The sequence below is a fragment of the Platichthys flesus genome, chromosome 3 (genome assembly GCF_949316205.1).
Source record: "Platichthys flesus chromosome 3, fPlaFle2.1, whole genome shotgun sequence".
NCBI classification, from domain to species: domain Eukaryota; kingdom Metazoa; phylum Chordata; class Actinopteri; order Pleuronectiformes; family Pleuronectidae; genus Platichthys; species Platichthys flesus.
Genome location: NC_084947.1, coordinates 5,011,600 through 5,024,288, shown reverse-complemented (window position 1 = coordinate 5,024,288; position 12,689 = coordinate 5,011,600). Strand labels below are relative to the sequence as shown.

At 42.5% G+C, this 12,689-nt stretch overlaps 1 protein-coding gene across 8 annotated transcripts in view; it reads right to left on the bottom strand.

Annotated features, from left to right (window-relative positions):
- LOC133938336 (transducin-like enhancer protein 4) overlaps positions 1–12,689 on the bottom strand; it is a 34,128-nt gene that overhangs the window by 9,998 nt on the left and 11,441 nt on the right. For 3 of the 8 annotated variants that reach the window (XM_062381478.1, XM_062381480.1, XM_062381485.1), the window contains exons 5-8: positions 8,738–8,800; positions 5,331–5,405; positions 4,640–4,838; positions 3,437–3,453 (exon numbers count right to left, since the gene is read on the bottom strand). In XM_062381478.1, coding sequence (XP_062237462.1) covers positions 3,437–3,453; positions 4,640–4,838; positions 5,331–5,405; positions 8,738–8,800 — 354 coding nt within the window. Of the gene's footprint in view, positions 1–352; positions 364–3,436; positions 3,454–4,639; positions 4,842–5,330; positions 5,406–8,737; positions 8,801–12,689 lie in introns of all 8 variants that reach the window. The other 5 variants (XM_062381483.1, XM_062381484.1, XM_062381479.1 and 2 more) reach the window with 5 other exon arrangements.

Here is a 12,689-nt window from a genome sequence, read left to right as displayed (position 1 = left end):
AGAAAAAATAAAGCAGGACCTTTAACTCGACCTTTCCACTAACTCACGCTCGCAACCTTTCCTCTGCCCTTTGCCGTGCTGCAAGTGTTGATGACAAAGATTCGGTAGGGGGGAGGAGTAAGGGTTCGGCGTGTGTGTGTCTGTGTGTGTGTCTGTGTGTGTGTCTGTGTGTGTGTATGTGTGTGTGTGGACGGGCAGCAATTGTACCTGTACATTTTAGTACTATGTGCAAACAATGTAGAGATGTCCGTGTGTAAACAGGTGTTTATTTTTCAGTGACACAGAGCAAGCTGACCAACACACACACAGAAACCACACGCACACACACACACACACACACACACACACACACACTCCCCCTCTCTTCCCAGACTGATTCGATTAATTAGCCTGCAAATTAGCTCTTTCAAAAACATCAAGGCAAATTAATTTCGCTGCAGAGACAAATGAAGGCTCCGCCGGCGGCAGCGTGAGCTTTGTGAGAGTGAACACCCGCTCAGTGTGGCTGGGTGAAAGTATTAATTTACAAGCCCATCCTAATCTTATCTGCCTCCCATTTCAAATTGATTCTGCAAGTCCCGATAAGGAACCTGTAACCTCTACACGTGCGCTGTCTTTATTTCAGTCTCACAAACAGCTCGACTCCGTTGTGTTGCTCTAATAATCAGAGATCTGCAGCCTTCACAGATGAGGTAAAACACCTTGATGCCTATAATCATATATAATATAATAGCAGTATAAGCAGTATAATATCATGTACTGTGACTGAAAGCTTTAAAACTGCTCTTAAAAAGGACCTGGAGGTGTTTTCTCTACTTCTGTGAACAGACTTTTGGGCGAGAGTTGCTTCAAGTTGTCGGAAAAAATATGGAAATGTGACAATGTAAAGTTACATTTCCGAGTCAAGACAAAAGACTTTGACTGAAGATGATCAGTAAAGCTGTTTAAAAAGCTTTTGTATTGAGATTGAATTCTTAAAAACATATAATTTGAACATATTCATTGTAAATTCAGTCATTTCAACAGTATATTCAATGGATGGAGCAGCAGTAACAATGCTGTGACTGTTGTAGTGGATCTTTCTTTTGTTTCTCACATCTTTTTTTCCACCTTCCCTGTTTTCCCGTTCTTTCACTAACAGGACACTAGTTTCCTCTTTGCCTATGTGTCCACTATTTGTAAATCTTGTGTTTGATCCTCTGTGTTTCTCCGCTTCTTTCATCGGTTTTACACCAAAGAGCCTGAGTTCGCCATCTCTGATCTTTCCTGTTCCACACGATTTCTTTATTCTGAAGCCAACTCAGCATGGAAGGCCCCACTGAACGCTGCATTTTAGATAAAAAACAGAACATTCAACCATTAACAATGAGACGCAGACTGCAACTGAAAGATTCCAAGACAACAAATCCCCCAAAAAGACGTGTTAGGGTCGCAACCAGCCGCAGCGTGTTTACTGCAACAGGTGATTCACCATAAAGGTCAGTCTAAGCTTCAAAGCAGCCTCATTAAGAGTTTATTTCTCTTTTCTACATCGCAAAATCAAAGATGGAGACGCTTAAGTGATTATACTTAAGGTCATGTAAACAGCCAGCCCTTGAGTCCACGCGTCGCCTTTCAGCTGAGAGGAATTCATCACATCGGACTGAAAGGGAACAACGCAAGTACACACAAGAAAAACTCCAAGCAGCACAAATCAATGGCGATTGATAAAGTAACCGAACCAACAATTAGCTTCACTTGATAAGTGCACTCAATCCCACAGCCCAGAACAACAAGCATGAGGAGAATCAGTCCTTGAACACACCGTGACTGCATAAGTGACTGCTTGTACAGGCAACAGTCAGAATGCAGACACACACACACACACCCACACACACACACACGCACACACACACACACACACACACACACACACACACACACACACACACACACACACACACACACACACACACACACGTCTACACCCACATACCTTTGTCAGTGTGTGTGTGTGGTCGCCCAAGGACTTTAAGACACAGATGTTCATAGATGTTCATGCGATCCACACATCCTGTGTGTGCCCTGTGGACTGTTGCCAAGGAAACTGTAGACCACTGACAAGAGGCTTACTGGTTTCATGAAGTGACTGCTGGCCGCCGTGTCAAAGAGCAGCTCTGTGCGTGTGCTCACGCTCCTGTGTGGGCTCATGAAGGGCATTCATCATCCTGCTCTCTCTATCTTTATCACTGATTCCTGACAAACAGAGACGCGCACACACACACACTAACAAACACACACACACACACTAACAAACACACACACAGCTAATCACTCCCATCATGGTGCCTCCAGCTCTGAGTGTAAGTGTGGAGGAGGATGTATACGACATGGGGGGCAGGAGATAACATATTAAAACATTCCTCCTGTCTGAACCGATTCCAAAACACCAGAGAACACACACACCACCCGCTGAACTCATCTGTGTGTGTGTGTGTGTCTGTGTGTGTGTGTGTGTGTGTGTGTGTGTGTGTGTGTGTGTGTGTGTGTGTGTGTGTGTGTGTGTGTGTGTGAGCTCGGGCTGCTTGAATAAAGAAATGCTAATCTGCTCATTGAGTATTCAACAAACCAAATGTTTGCCTTGGGAAAAAAAGGCTCCGCTTAAGGGACTAATTACTGGGAGCACTGGTTGTTACATTGATCTGTTTCGCTGCCTCTCTCTGCTCCCTCCTTCCTTCACTAACCAGACTTGTGCTTTGCTCATCTTGGGGTTTCTCTTTCATCCAGGTTCTCTTCCTATTTGGCACCATTTTCACATATCAGATATTTTAAATACATGATTATTCAGCACAGCACAATGGTAGAATACATAAAAGGGACGAGTGGAGCAGATGCACAGTTCATACAGGGATTTATAGCAGATTCATGTCTTTTCATTACTAGATTATCTTGGTGTGATGATCTGCAGTCAGGATTTTATTTGAAATGAGCATTGATATTTAAAAAAGGGATCATTTGTGTGAAAATATGAAGATGAGGAATCTGTATTTAGCATCAAATCTTTAAAAAAATATGTTTTCTATAGAGCTGAATGATAAAACAATATCAACCACTATCATAATATACTTTCCATCAATAGCAATAGAACTTAAGTTGTAGTAAAAGTTATTGACCGATAGAATGTTTGCTGTTCATCAAGTGTGTCATTATCTGAATAACCACAACTTTCAATCAGGAGCAAACATCTATCGTGATTATTATCAATGTCAACTGAATGTTCTTATGATATTTGGGCCGTGTCTCTGAGAATGTGGCACAAGTTGTAATTTCTGTCCAAACCCTACAGAGCTCAGGAGAAGATAAGCCAAGTATAATTGTTTTAATCATATGGCCGAGTCAGTCATAGTGAAAACATTTCTAACCCGGGAGAAGATAATAAAATAAATAACACACTCACCTTGACTGAGTCTCTGTCTGAGAGGGCGACAAAAAGACACAAGACAAGAGAAAAACTCATGAAATATTTTGTCTGATTGCACATGATAAAATACACACACACACACATAGACACACAGATTGGCAGGCACACTATGAAATAATAATAATAATAATAAACATTATTTTATTCTAATTTGAAATACATACTCTAATAGCCGCACATCCAAATCTCTTGATTGAGCTCCTAACTGGGGTGAGTGTTACCTGAGTTAGCAGCTGTTAGCTTCTCTGCAGCTACAGGGCAAGGTTAACTACTCTGCTGCACTGTAAAATCCCTCAGTGCTTCAGAGTAATCACACACACACACACACACACACACTCTGTAGGGTAATTAAATGCTTGAGCTCAGAGTCAGTGCGGAGAAGAATAACAGGCGTTCCTTATGTGCAGGAGAAAAGAGGCATCGTGGTGGTGGTGCATGGCTCCAGGTTAGGACCAATTAAAATGGTATAATGACAAATCAGGTTTTAATTGCTTTAACTGCTGTTCGTTCAGAGCACTTACAACTGAGCATCAGCACGAGTGGAGAGTGATTTATAACTGAACGTTAGCTATGATTAGCTATAACGTATTCTATACGTGTGAAATCAGATTGGGATCATTAGCAGAAGAAATGCTAGAAGCGTCAACATCTATTTACATTAAACCTATTTAGCATCAGTGAATAAAAAAAAGCGCCACAAGTTTCAGCAGTTTGTATTAAATATGGGACATAAAGGGCTGTTACTATATTTAATAAAATATCTCAAATAAACTAAATTGTATTTTAGCCTTGATTTGGTTAAATGAAACATCAATGGACTTGTGACAGAAAGAAAGATATAAAGCAATTTAGTTACGATGGAATTTCATCTGAATCCAGAATATGACATGGATTTAAAGATGAAAAACAGAAGCTAAAATGATGTATAAGTCCAGAGGTCTGAGACCATGGACTGAGACTTTAAGACTCCACTGTACATTACCCACATTTTAATTTTACTAAACAATTTAACGAATGCTCTAATTAAATAAAGATGCAAGAAGAAAAAGAAACCAAACAAATCAGTGACACTTCCTTAGACTTATTCTGGACTTAAAGACGCCATCACTGGCGCAGACACACGCAAACATATCGACGCCCACAGTCCAACACACACTGTCCATCCGGAGCAGGCCTCACCTCTCGGGTGTTCACTGTTGCTGTCGTGGTGTTTCCTGTCGTCTTTGAGCGGCAGCTGGTGACTCAGCGCGGAGGACAGCGCCAGCAGGCTGGCAGTGCTGGCCCCGGGGGCCAGGGGCGGCTGGAGGCCAGCGGGGTGCGGTGTAAGAGGGACGGGGATGGCGTGGCCGTGGGTCAGGTGCTGAGCCTGGAGCTGCTGCTGCTGGAGCAAAACACAGAACCTCTGATTAATGCCGAGGTTTCAACTCGGAGACAAACAAGCAGCACCCGAAATGAAGAGGGAGATGGGATGAAGAGATGAGGAAAGATAAAGACAAAAGGAAAGCAAAGAAAGGACAAAATTATATTAGTGGCATTCTTGAAATATCAGAGGCCAATTTGAATGATGATATCAATTGAAAATCAAAATCTTTGAGTTTAAACAGAATCTACATCTCAGCCAAAAGCTTCTGGACAACTGAATTCTACCATGTGACCATGTGAAAAGCTGTAGATGCACAATATTGATATAATATATATCTGTAGATTAACACCGGTGAATGAATATGGTAGAAATACAGCGGGTCTAGAAACCACACTCATCTTTAATGTTGTAGTTTCATTTGATCCATGAGAGAGAGAGAGAGAGAGAGGGAGGGAGAGAGAGAAAATAGAGAGTGTGTGTGTCTGTGTGTGTGTGTGCAACACCCACTCCTATGACGGCGTTGAGTTCAGCCATGGTGACCTGCTTGGCCCTCTCCACCGCCTGCACCACCTGCTGCTGGTGCTGAGAGAGCAAGAGAGAATAAGAGAGAGTGTCAAATAGAATGGATTGCAACATCAACTTTCAAGAATCTATTCCCCCTATAACATAAAATAAAGATGTAGAAACATTAAAGAATCTATTGCAAAAGCATTAAACAAGTCTCTGTACATTTGCTCGTCTATCTGTCTAACAGCTAACTCCCGGTTACTCAGTCATCAAAGCATCATGGGGCCATAAAAACAGGCGTGAATGTGAAGCAACAGAGTGAGACCTCTGTATCTGACTGTTCTTTGAAACAGACATTTTTATCACCCGCCAGTTTGGCCATGTTGTGAAAAAACAATATTCTGACCACATCAATGTTAAACACCATCCGAGGAGAAGCAGAGACACTTCTGAGTCATCACTGCAGTTTTGCTCTTCATCTAAAACAAGCGCTTCTCCTCTTCCTCCTCCTCCTCCTCCTCCTCACGGGCTGACGCTCACCAGAGTGTTCATTAAAGTCAATGTGCAGCTAATTAGGGCGGACTAGTTGGTCGGATGTGACCTACACAGGCCAGTTGGTTCCGTCTCTCCGGAGCAGAATTCAAACAGGTGGCGGCAGAAGGGAACGGCTCGTGTTTGCGAATGGGCACAAGATTAACTACAGTCCAAATATCCTTATTAACTCCTCCAATGGAGAAGCCCAGTGATTAGAGAGTTTCTCACTGATTGCATGTGACTACACAGACTGTCCTGGAGATGATGCATCACTTTTGGAGTATTATACAATTTTCCATCCACTCGGTTTATGGCGAGGGTGACACGTTTGACCGCGAACTTTCTGTGAGGAGTCTGCATGTTCTCTCCATGTCTGCATGGGTTTGCTCCACGGACGTCCTCCTGGGGAAGGTTTGGTTTCTAGTTTGACCAGTCGTGTTTCACCTGGCTTTGGTTGCCCTCAGGTAAACAGTCCGTGTGGAGAAAGAAAGAGGCCGAAAACACCGACCGAAATACTTTCTGTTATCGTCTTTTTGATTTTTCTGTATTCCTATTCAGATAGCCGTTAATAAAGATTGACCAAACGTTCGTCTGGACCTAAATCAGCATTAAAAGCCTCTACTTGTGTGATGAAAGAAACTATTCGGACTTAACAGAGTACAACAATCGGAAGACAGAGACTTTGTACGGAAAGATATTGGCCGTTGTCCCCAGAGGCTAATTCATCCTGAGACGATAGCCGATGAGTGGGGTTAGGTTCATTGGAGACTCTACTACAGTTGTTTGTCTCTACGTTGGCCCTGTGATTCACTGGGGACCTGTCCATGGTGCATCCTGTCTCTCGCCCAATGTCAGCTGGGATTGGCTCCTGCTAGTGAATGAATGAATGATGGGCGGATGGGCGGATGTGGCACAACAGCTATACAACCACATGTTCTGTGTAAACCTGCTTTCTACCCAGTCATGCTCTGCAAAAACAGAGTCACTGCAAATACATCAACATAGAGCAACTGACGTGTTTTAAGAGAGAGACATTACCCAGAGAGACAGACATGTCTAAAGAGGAGACAGAGCGACAGACATGGTTAAAAAGGATGAGACAGACGGGTAAGGAGGCAAAGTCGTCCAGAGGGCACGGAGAGGGAGACAGATCCAGACGGTGAGCGAGAGCAACATCAAAGTAAAGCCAGAGATGAAAGAGTTTATCAGGTGTGGAAATGAACCTGCGCATCGAGTTAACACACACACACGCACACACACGCACACACACACACACACACACACACACACACACACACACAAAGACACACACACACACACATACACACACGCACACACACACACACTTTCTTAAAGTGAAAGGTATAAAAGGGGAAATCAGAAAGAGCAGAATATCATTAACAATAGTAATATTGTCAAGTATTTATCGAACATTGTATTTTGTAGTTTAGTAAAAATTACACGCTTACACAGTTTAAATAAAAAACAAGAATCTAAACATCACATCATAATAATATTTTAATTTATATATTTATTGACGAGTTAAAATGTCAGTCTGGCTAAAATATTAAGTATCTTAGTCTTTTATTAAGATTTAACTTTATCACATTACTTTCTAGGTATAAAGATAAGAAATTTCTGTGCAGATTATGATTTAAGTTAAAAAATGACCATAACAATATCGTCCAGAATTCAGCTTTAGGTACTTTAACTGTGTTTTGAATAGATGCAATCTAGCTAGTATCCATACATGTGAAATTATACTTATGATTCTCATCTTATAACGGTAAAATACATCTGAGTATTTATTTTGTGGATACAGTAGGTTAGCTGATGCATCTTCTCATTGGTGACATCAATACAGCTGTCAGAAATAATAATCATAAAAAGAACATCAGAAAATGACTGAAATAATAATACAAAATAGAGCTCACGCCGAAACATGCAAATGCCGTCGACATGGAAGCAGCGTTTTAATAACATGATTGTTTTACATTTCACATGCACGCTCTCTAAACGAGGCAGTGCATGGAGACAAAGCGGTAAAGCCGCCTCCTCCCTCCCTCCCCTCTCTGCGGGCCTCAGGCCTGTGTAGCAGCACCGCAGTCTAATGCCATTATTCCTAATCCACCCTAAACCCTCCTAATCCATGGCTAATCTGGAGGAGAGCTTTGGCGCTCACACTCACTCCTTCCTGCTGTTCCCACCCTTACACACACACACACACACACACACACACACACACACAGACACAGACACACACACACGTTTAACTCCACCAGAGGATGGTTTTATCACCTTAACACACTATGCACACACACTCTCACCCAAAGATTTCTTAAACACACAGAAACACACTTCTTACACCCACCACTGTATGAATGTATAGTATATTTTGTAATGTGCATTCAGACTCGTTCAGACAAACACACAAAGATGTATCTCTCTCTCTCTCTCTCTTACCCACACTCACACACACACACGCACACACACACACACACACACACACACACACACACACACACACACACACACACACACAGACACTGGCTTTTGCATATGTTAGTGGGAGACATTTAATAAGTTCAGAGCATATCTGCCTATCCTGAGCAGGGAGGATTAGCCCAGGATAATCTGTGTGTGTGTGTGTGTGTGAGTGTGTGTGTGTGTGTGCGTGCGTGTGTGTGTCTGTTTTGCCTCACAATCCACCACACACACACTTCTTCTCCTCCGTCTATGGTTCCTATCTATCTTCTTGCCTCCCTCTCTCTCTCTGTTTGTGTCTTTCTCTCTCTCTCTGTGTCTGTCTCTCTCTCTCACACACCCACCCACCTCAGTCTTAACTCACACTGACAGACGTTTCGGAGTCTTACCTCTTGAGAGAGGAAGGGGATGACTTGGGCACAGATCGCGTTCAGCCGTTTGACGATCTCCGCCTGCGAGACAGAGAGGTGGGCGCACAAAACACATTCATGTTCAAATTCACCAGCAGAGAGGAAACAACATACAACTGCACATATCAACCACACTTCAAGGTGTGATGAACTCAAGAACACAAATTATTTTCACATCAATATCTTCAGGGCCAGTTTCATATGTAACAATAATGAATCTGATGCAGTCGGCTGATAAAAACCTTTTCTATTAGAAAAACGAGTCTGATAGGAGAGGGAAAGTCTTTTGGCCTGCGGGAAGTTATGCATTTTAAATTTCAGGACATGTAGTTAATACGGAGAGCATGAGCAGAAAGAGCAAATCAGACTTTATCTAAAGTTCCACCCACTCTGTTTGATTTGAAGATGATCTACGAGCAGGAACTACACAGTACAGAGCACAAATGTCACCAGAACAAACCCAACACCCCTTTATCACTGAGTGTCTGTTGTGAAGTATCAGATAAGAACTCTGACTATAGATTAAGATATTAAAAAAGTCTTGTTATCCCTTTATTCCTCAGGAACAATGATCGCGTCTCTCCAAAATGATCACAGCACTTCCTGTATGCGAGTACATTTCAATTTAATATATGTTAATATTTACTAAAGCTGATTTCAGACATGCACTTAGCTCAGAGATCCTCCCGAGTTTCTGCGGAGGAGGCTTACGTGTGAACGCAAATGTGTGAACGCAAATAAAAACTGTGAGATGAATGATTTCTTTGAGAATCAATGTTGTGAAAACAATTTGCTGGTAACTTCATGACAGTTAAAATAAACCCCCCAACTGCCAAGTATTGAAATAATCCATTGGCAGCTGATAGAACTGTATTGATCTTTTTTAAACCCCGAAATATTGGCATCACCACAAAAGCAATATCAATCAGGCTGCATCCTCCAGTGTCTCTGGAAGTTTACGTTACAGCTGCAGAGCATCGATCAGCCTGATGGATGATTTGTGTGAATATAAACCCAGGATTTGTTCCGCTTGAGATTTGAGAAAAGCTCAGTTGAAGAAAAACACGACTTCCTCTGCTAAATAAAGAGCCAAGTGAATAAACTGAGAACACACACACACACACATACACACAGAGAAGAAGGAGCTACATGTCTAACATCGGCAGGTGTGTGTCTCATTTCTACAACCTTGACAGAGGTGAACTTTGCTCTGATATCAGTGGTAACAGAAGACCCCAGAGGCCATGAGAAGCAAACCCACTGATACGAACCCTTCAAACGGCGGCAGGAGCAACACTGTGGCAGGATGACACACGCGTAAACACAACCGAGCACACACACACACATACACACACACACACACCTCCACAGCCTCCTCTGTATTCATCAGATGTTTTGACTGAACCCAACGGTTGGCTTTTAAAGATTATACAGCACTCTCGCTCCCAACATCAGGAAATTGCCTGATCCACTGTCCCAGAGGGAGTGCTCGCAGTGCAACTCGAAACACAAACACAAACACAGAACAAAGACTCCGACTCACACAGACACACAAACGAACGGGCACAAAGCGGATCAACATCCCCGTCTTTATTTGTAAAACTGAAAAACATGCAGGTACATAAAACGAGTGTCTTTGCATTTGTCACTGACTGTGATGAACTTAGTGGTGTCAGCGCCTGCAGCAGATTCATTTGCTGTTGTTGTGACGTTGACAATTCTAAATAACGGCTGCTTGGCTTTACATATATTATTCGCTGCCTTTTTCTTATAAGCTAATTGTATCAGGTGTCTTGAGCTGAGGCGATCAATCGGTTCGTAGATTTGCAGGAAATAATCAGCTACTGTTGTAAAGGAGACATATTCTGTTCATACTCAGGTTTATTATTTTAATTTGGTTTTAGACTTGGGAAGAAAATACTTTTACATCAGACTTTGGGCTTTTTGAACTTTGCAGCTCAACTAAAACAAAACTAGATACACCAGAGGATAACTGAAGAAGCCTCATAAGCCTCATTAATTATAGATCATATTCATGAATCAATAATTTGAAGTCTTCTGAGGCCATGAACGTTGAGAATTCTGTAAGACACCGGATGTCTGAGCCATTTAGCGTCAGGCCGATGGGACCTGGAGGGAGGGCTGCAGCTTACCTGTGATTAACTCAGAGCTGCAGCTGCACACACAACCTAAAACACTGACATTTTCATTTTATATTTAATGTTTATCCATGGAAGACTTGCTGTGCACACATGCCCTTTTTCAGCTCGGTTCCGTACTCGTGCACACCGGGAATAAGCTGCGCGGTACGTATCGGCCTCTGAGAATCTCCGCTGAAGCGCTGGGTTGAGGGTTTTACGTTCCCTGCTCATCCTTAGTGTCGGGTGTTAAGAAGGACAAACTCAGTATTTTCATCAGTTGGCCATCCTCCGTAAGGATAACACCGAGACCCTGCGGGCTGAAGAAGTGAATGAGAGCAAGAGCTGTTTCCTCTGGTCTGGCATAAAGAGATGTTGAAGGAGACGATGAAAGGACAGCAGCAGACAGACACAGAGGTGAGGATCGTGTTGCCTAATCCTCTTCAATGTAAGAGGGCTGCCAGGCAACTCCACAGTTAGGACAACAACACCCATCACTCGTGTTGAGTAACACAAATTCAGGCGGTCATACAAGAAGTGTCACAAAGACGAAAAGCCCTCTACTGGCCAATCAATTATCATTTATTAATCATGAACAGAGCCAAGGAGGATTGGTTTGGGAACTCTCATTTAACAGACTCAGTTTTAGCATTTTGTCCAGCACCATCTTGGATTATTAAAAACTTATTCTTGAAGTAACCATATTTGGAGGAGCGGGGGTTTGGGGCCTGACTGGGAGCTCACGTCCACCTACACCTGTGACATCCACCCATTGGATGGTACTAGCTGTCAATCACACAGTATCCATTCATACCTTGATTTGATATACATTTTATCCACAATTGGGCCATGTATTACAAACTGAATGTCAAGCTGTATTAAAAAAGACTAGAGACTGAGAAGGACATAAATCAACTTTTGCAAACAGTGGAGTCTCTGCGCCCTTTATTTATTTTGTATTTTTATATGAAGTCCATGGTTTTGAAAGTCAAGGAATTTTCTCTCTGGCATTTAATTATTTATATGAAGATTTGTACTATTTTTCAGATCCTTAATCAAAGAATCAAGACATTCATGAGATTGGCTGATTATTGAAAATCAATTGTTGTTCATGTATTTTGTGGCAAATAGGCTAAAACATGCAAAACATCGAATAGTGCAAATGAACACTGCAATGGTTTTATTTAGAAACACACAACATCAGTGTATAAATGAGGATTACAAAGCTCCTCAGATCAGCGCTGAAGATGAAACCTCCTCTGAATTCCACGTGAAGAGGTGACCCCGACACGTCGCCACACAAACGGAAACAAAGGCGCCGGAGCAGGAAGGGAAATGGAGATCTTTTCCACGAGGCAACACAACCAATTTCAGGTGACATTTTACATCAATGGCAGACAATCGTGACTGTCGGCAAGAGTGCAGGTATGTCAGCCTGTTTGGAAAACACACGCTGCTGCAGATACCAAAGTGAAACCTGAAAGCTCTCAGGTCTCCAAAAAAAAAAAGAAGTGTCCTTTGGTTTATGCAAACCTGGAGAATTTGAATGTGCAAGCGAGCAGGTCCTAACTTTGACCTGGAACCTGTCACCGTTCTGACAGTAACTAAATAATAAGAAGCGACCGGCCAGGGAGATTTCTAAGGTGAGGACTCCAACCAGGGCGATCCATTGAGTTTATTGCGAGATTACAGGACTCCAAGGGCGCATAACAGCCAGCAACCTCTGAGGTAAGATCATGTGCACTGAATTTATCTTTGACCTTGTATCTGAGTCACTGGAGAAATGCTCCTCA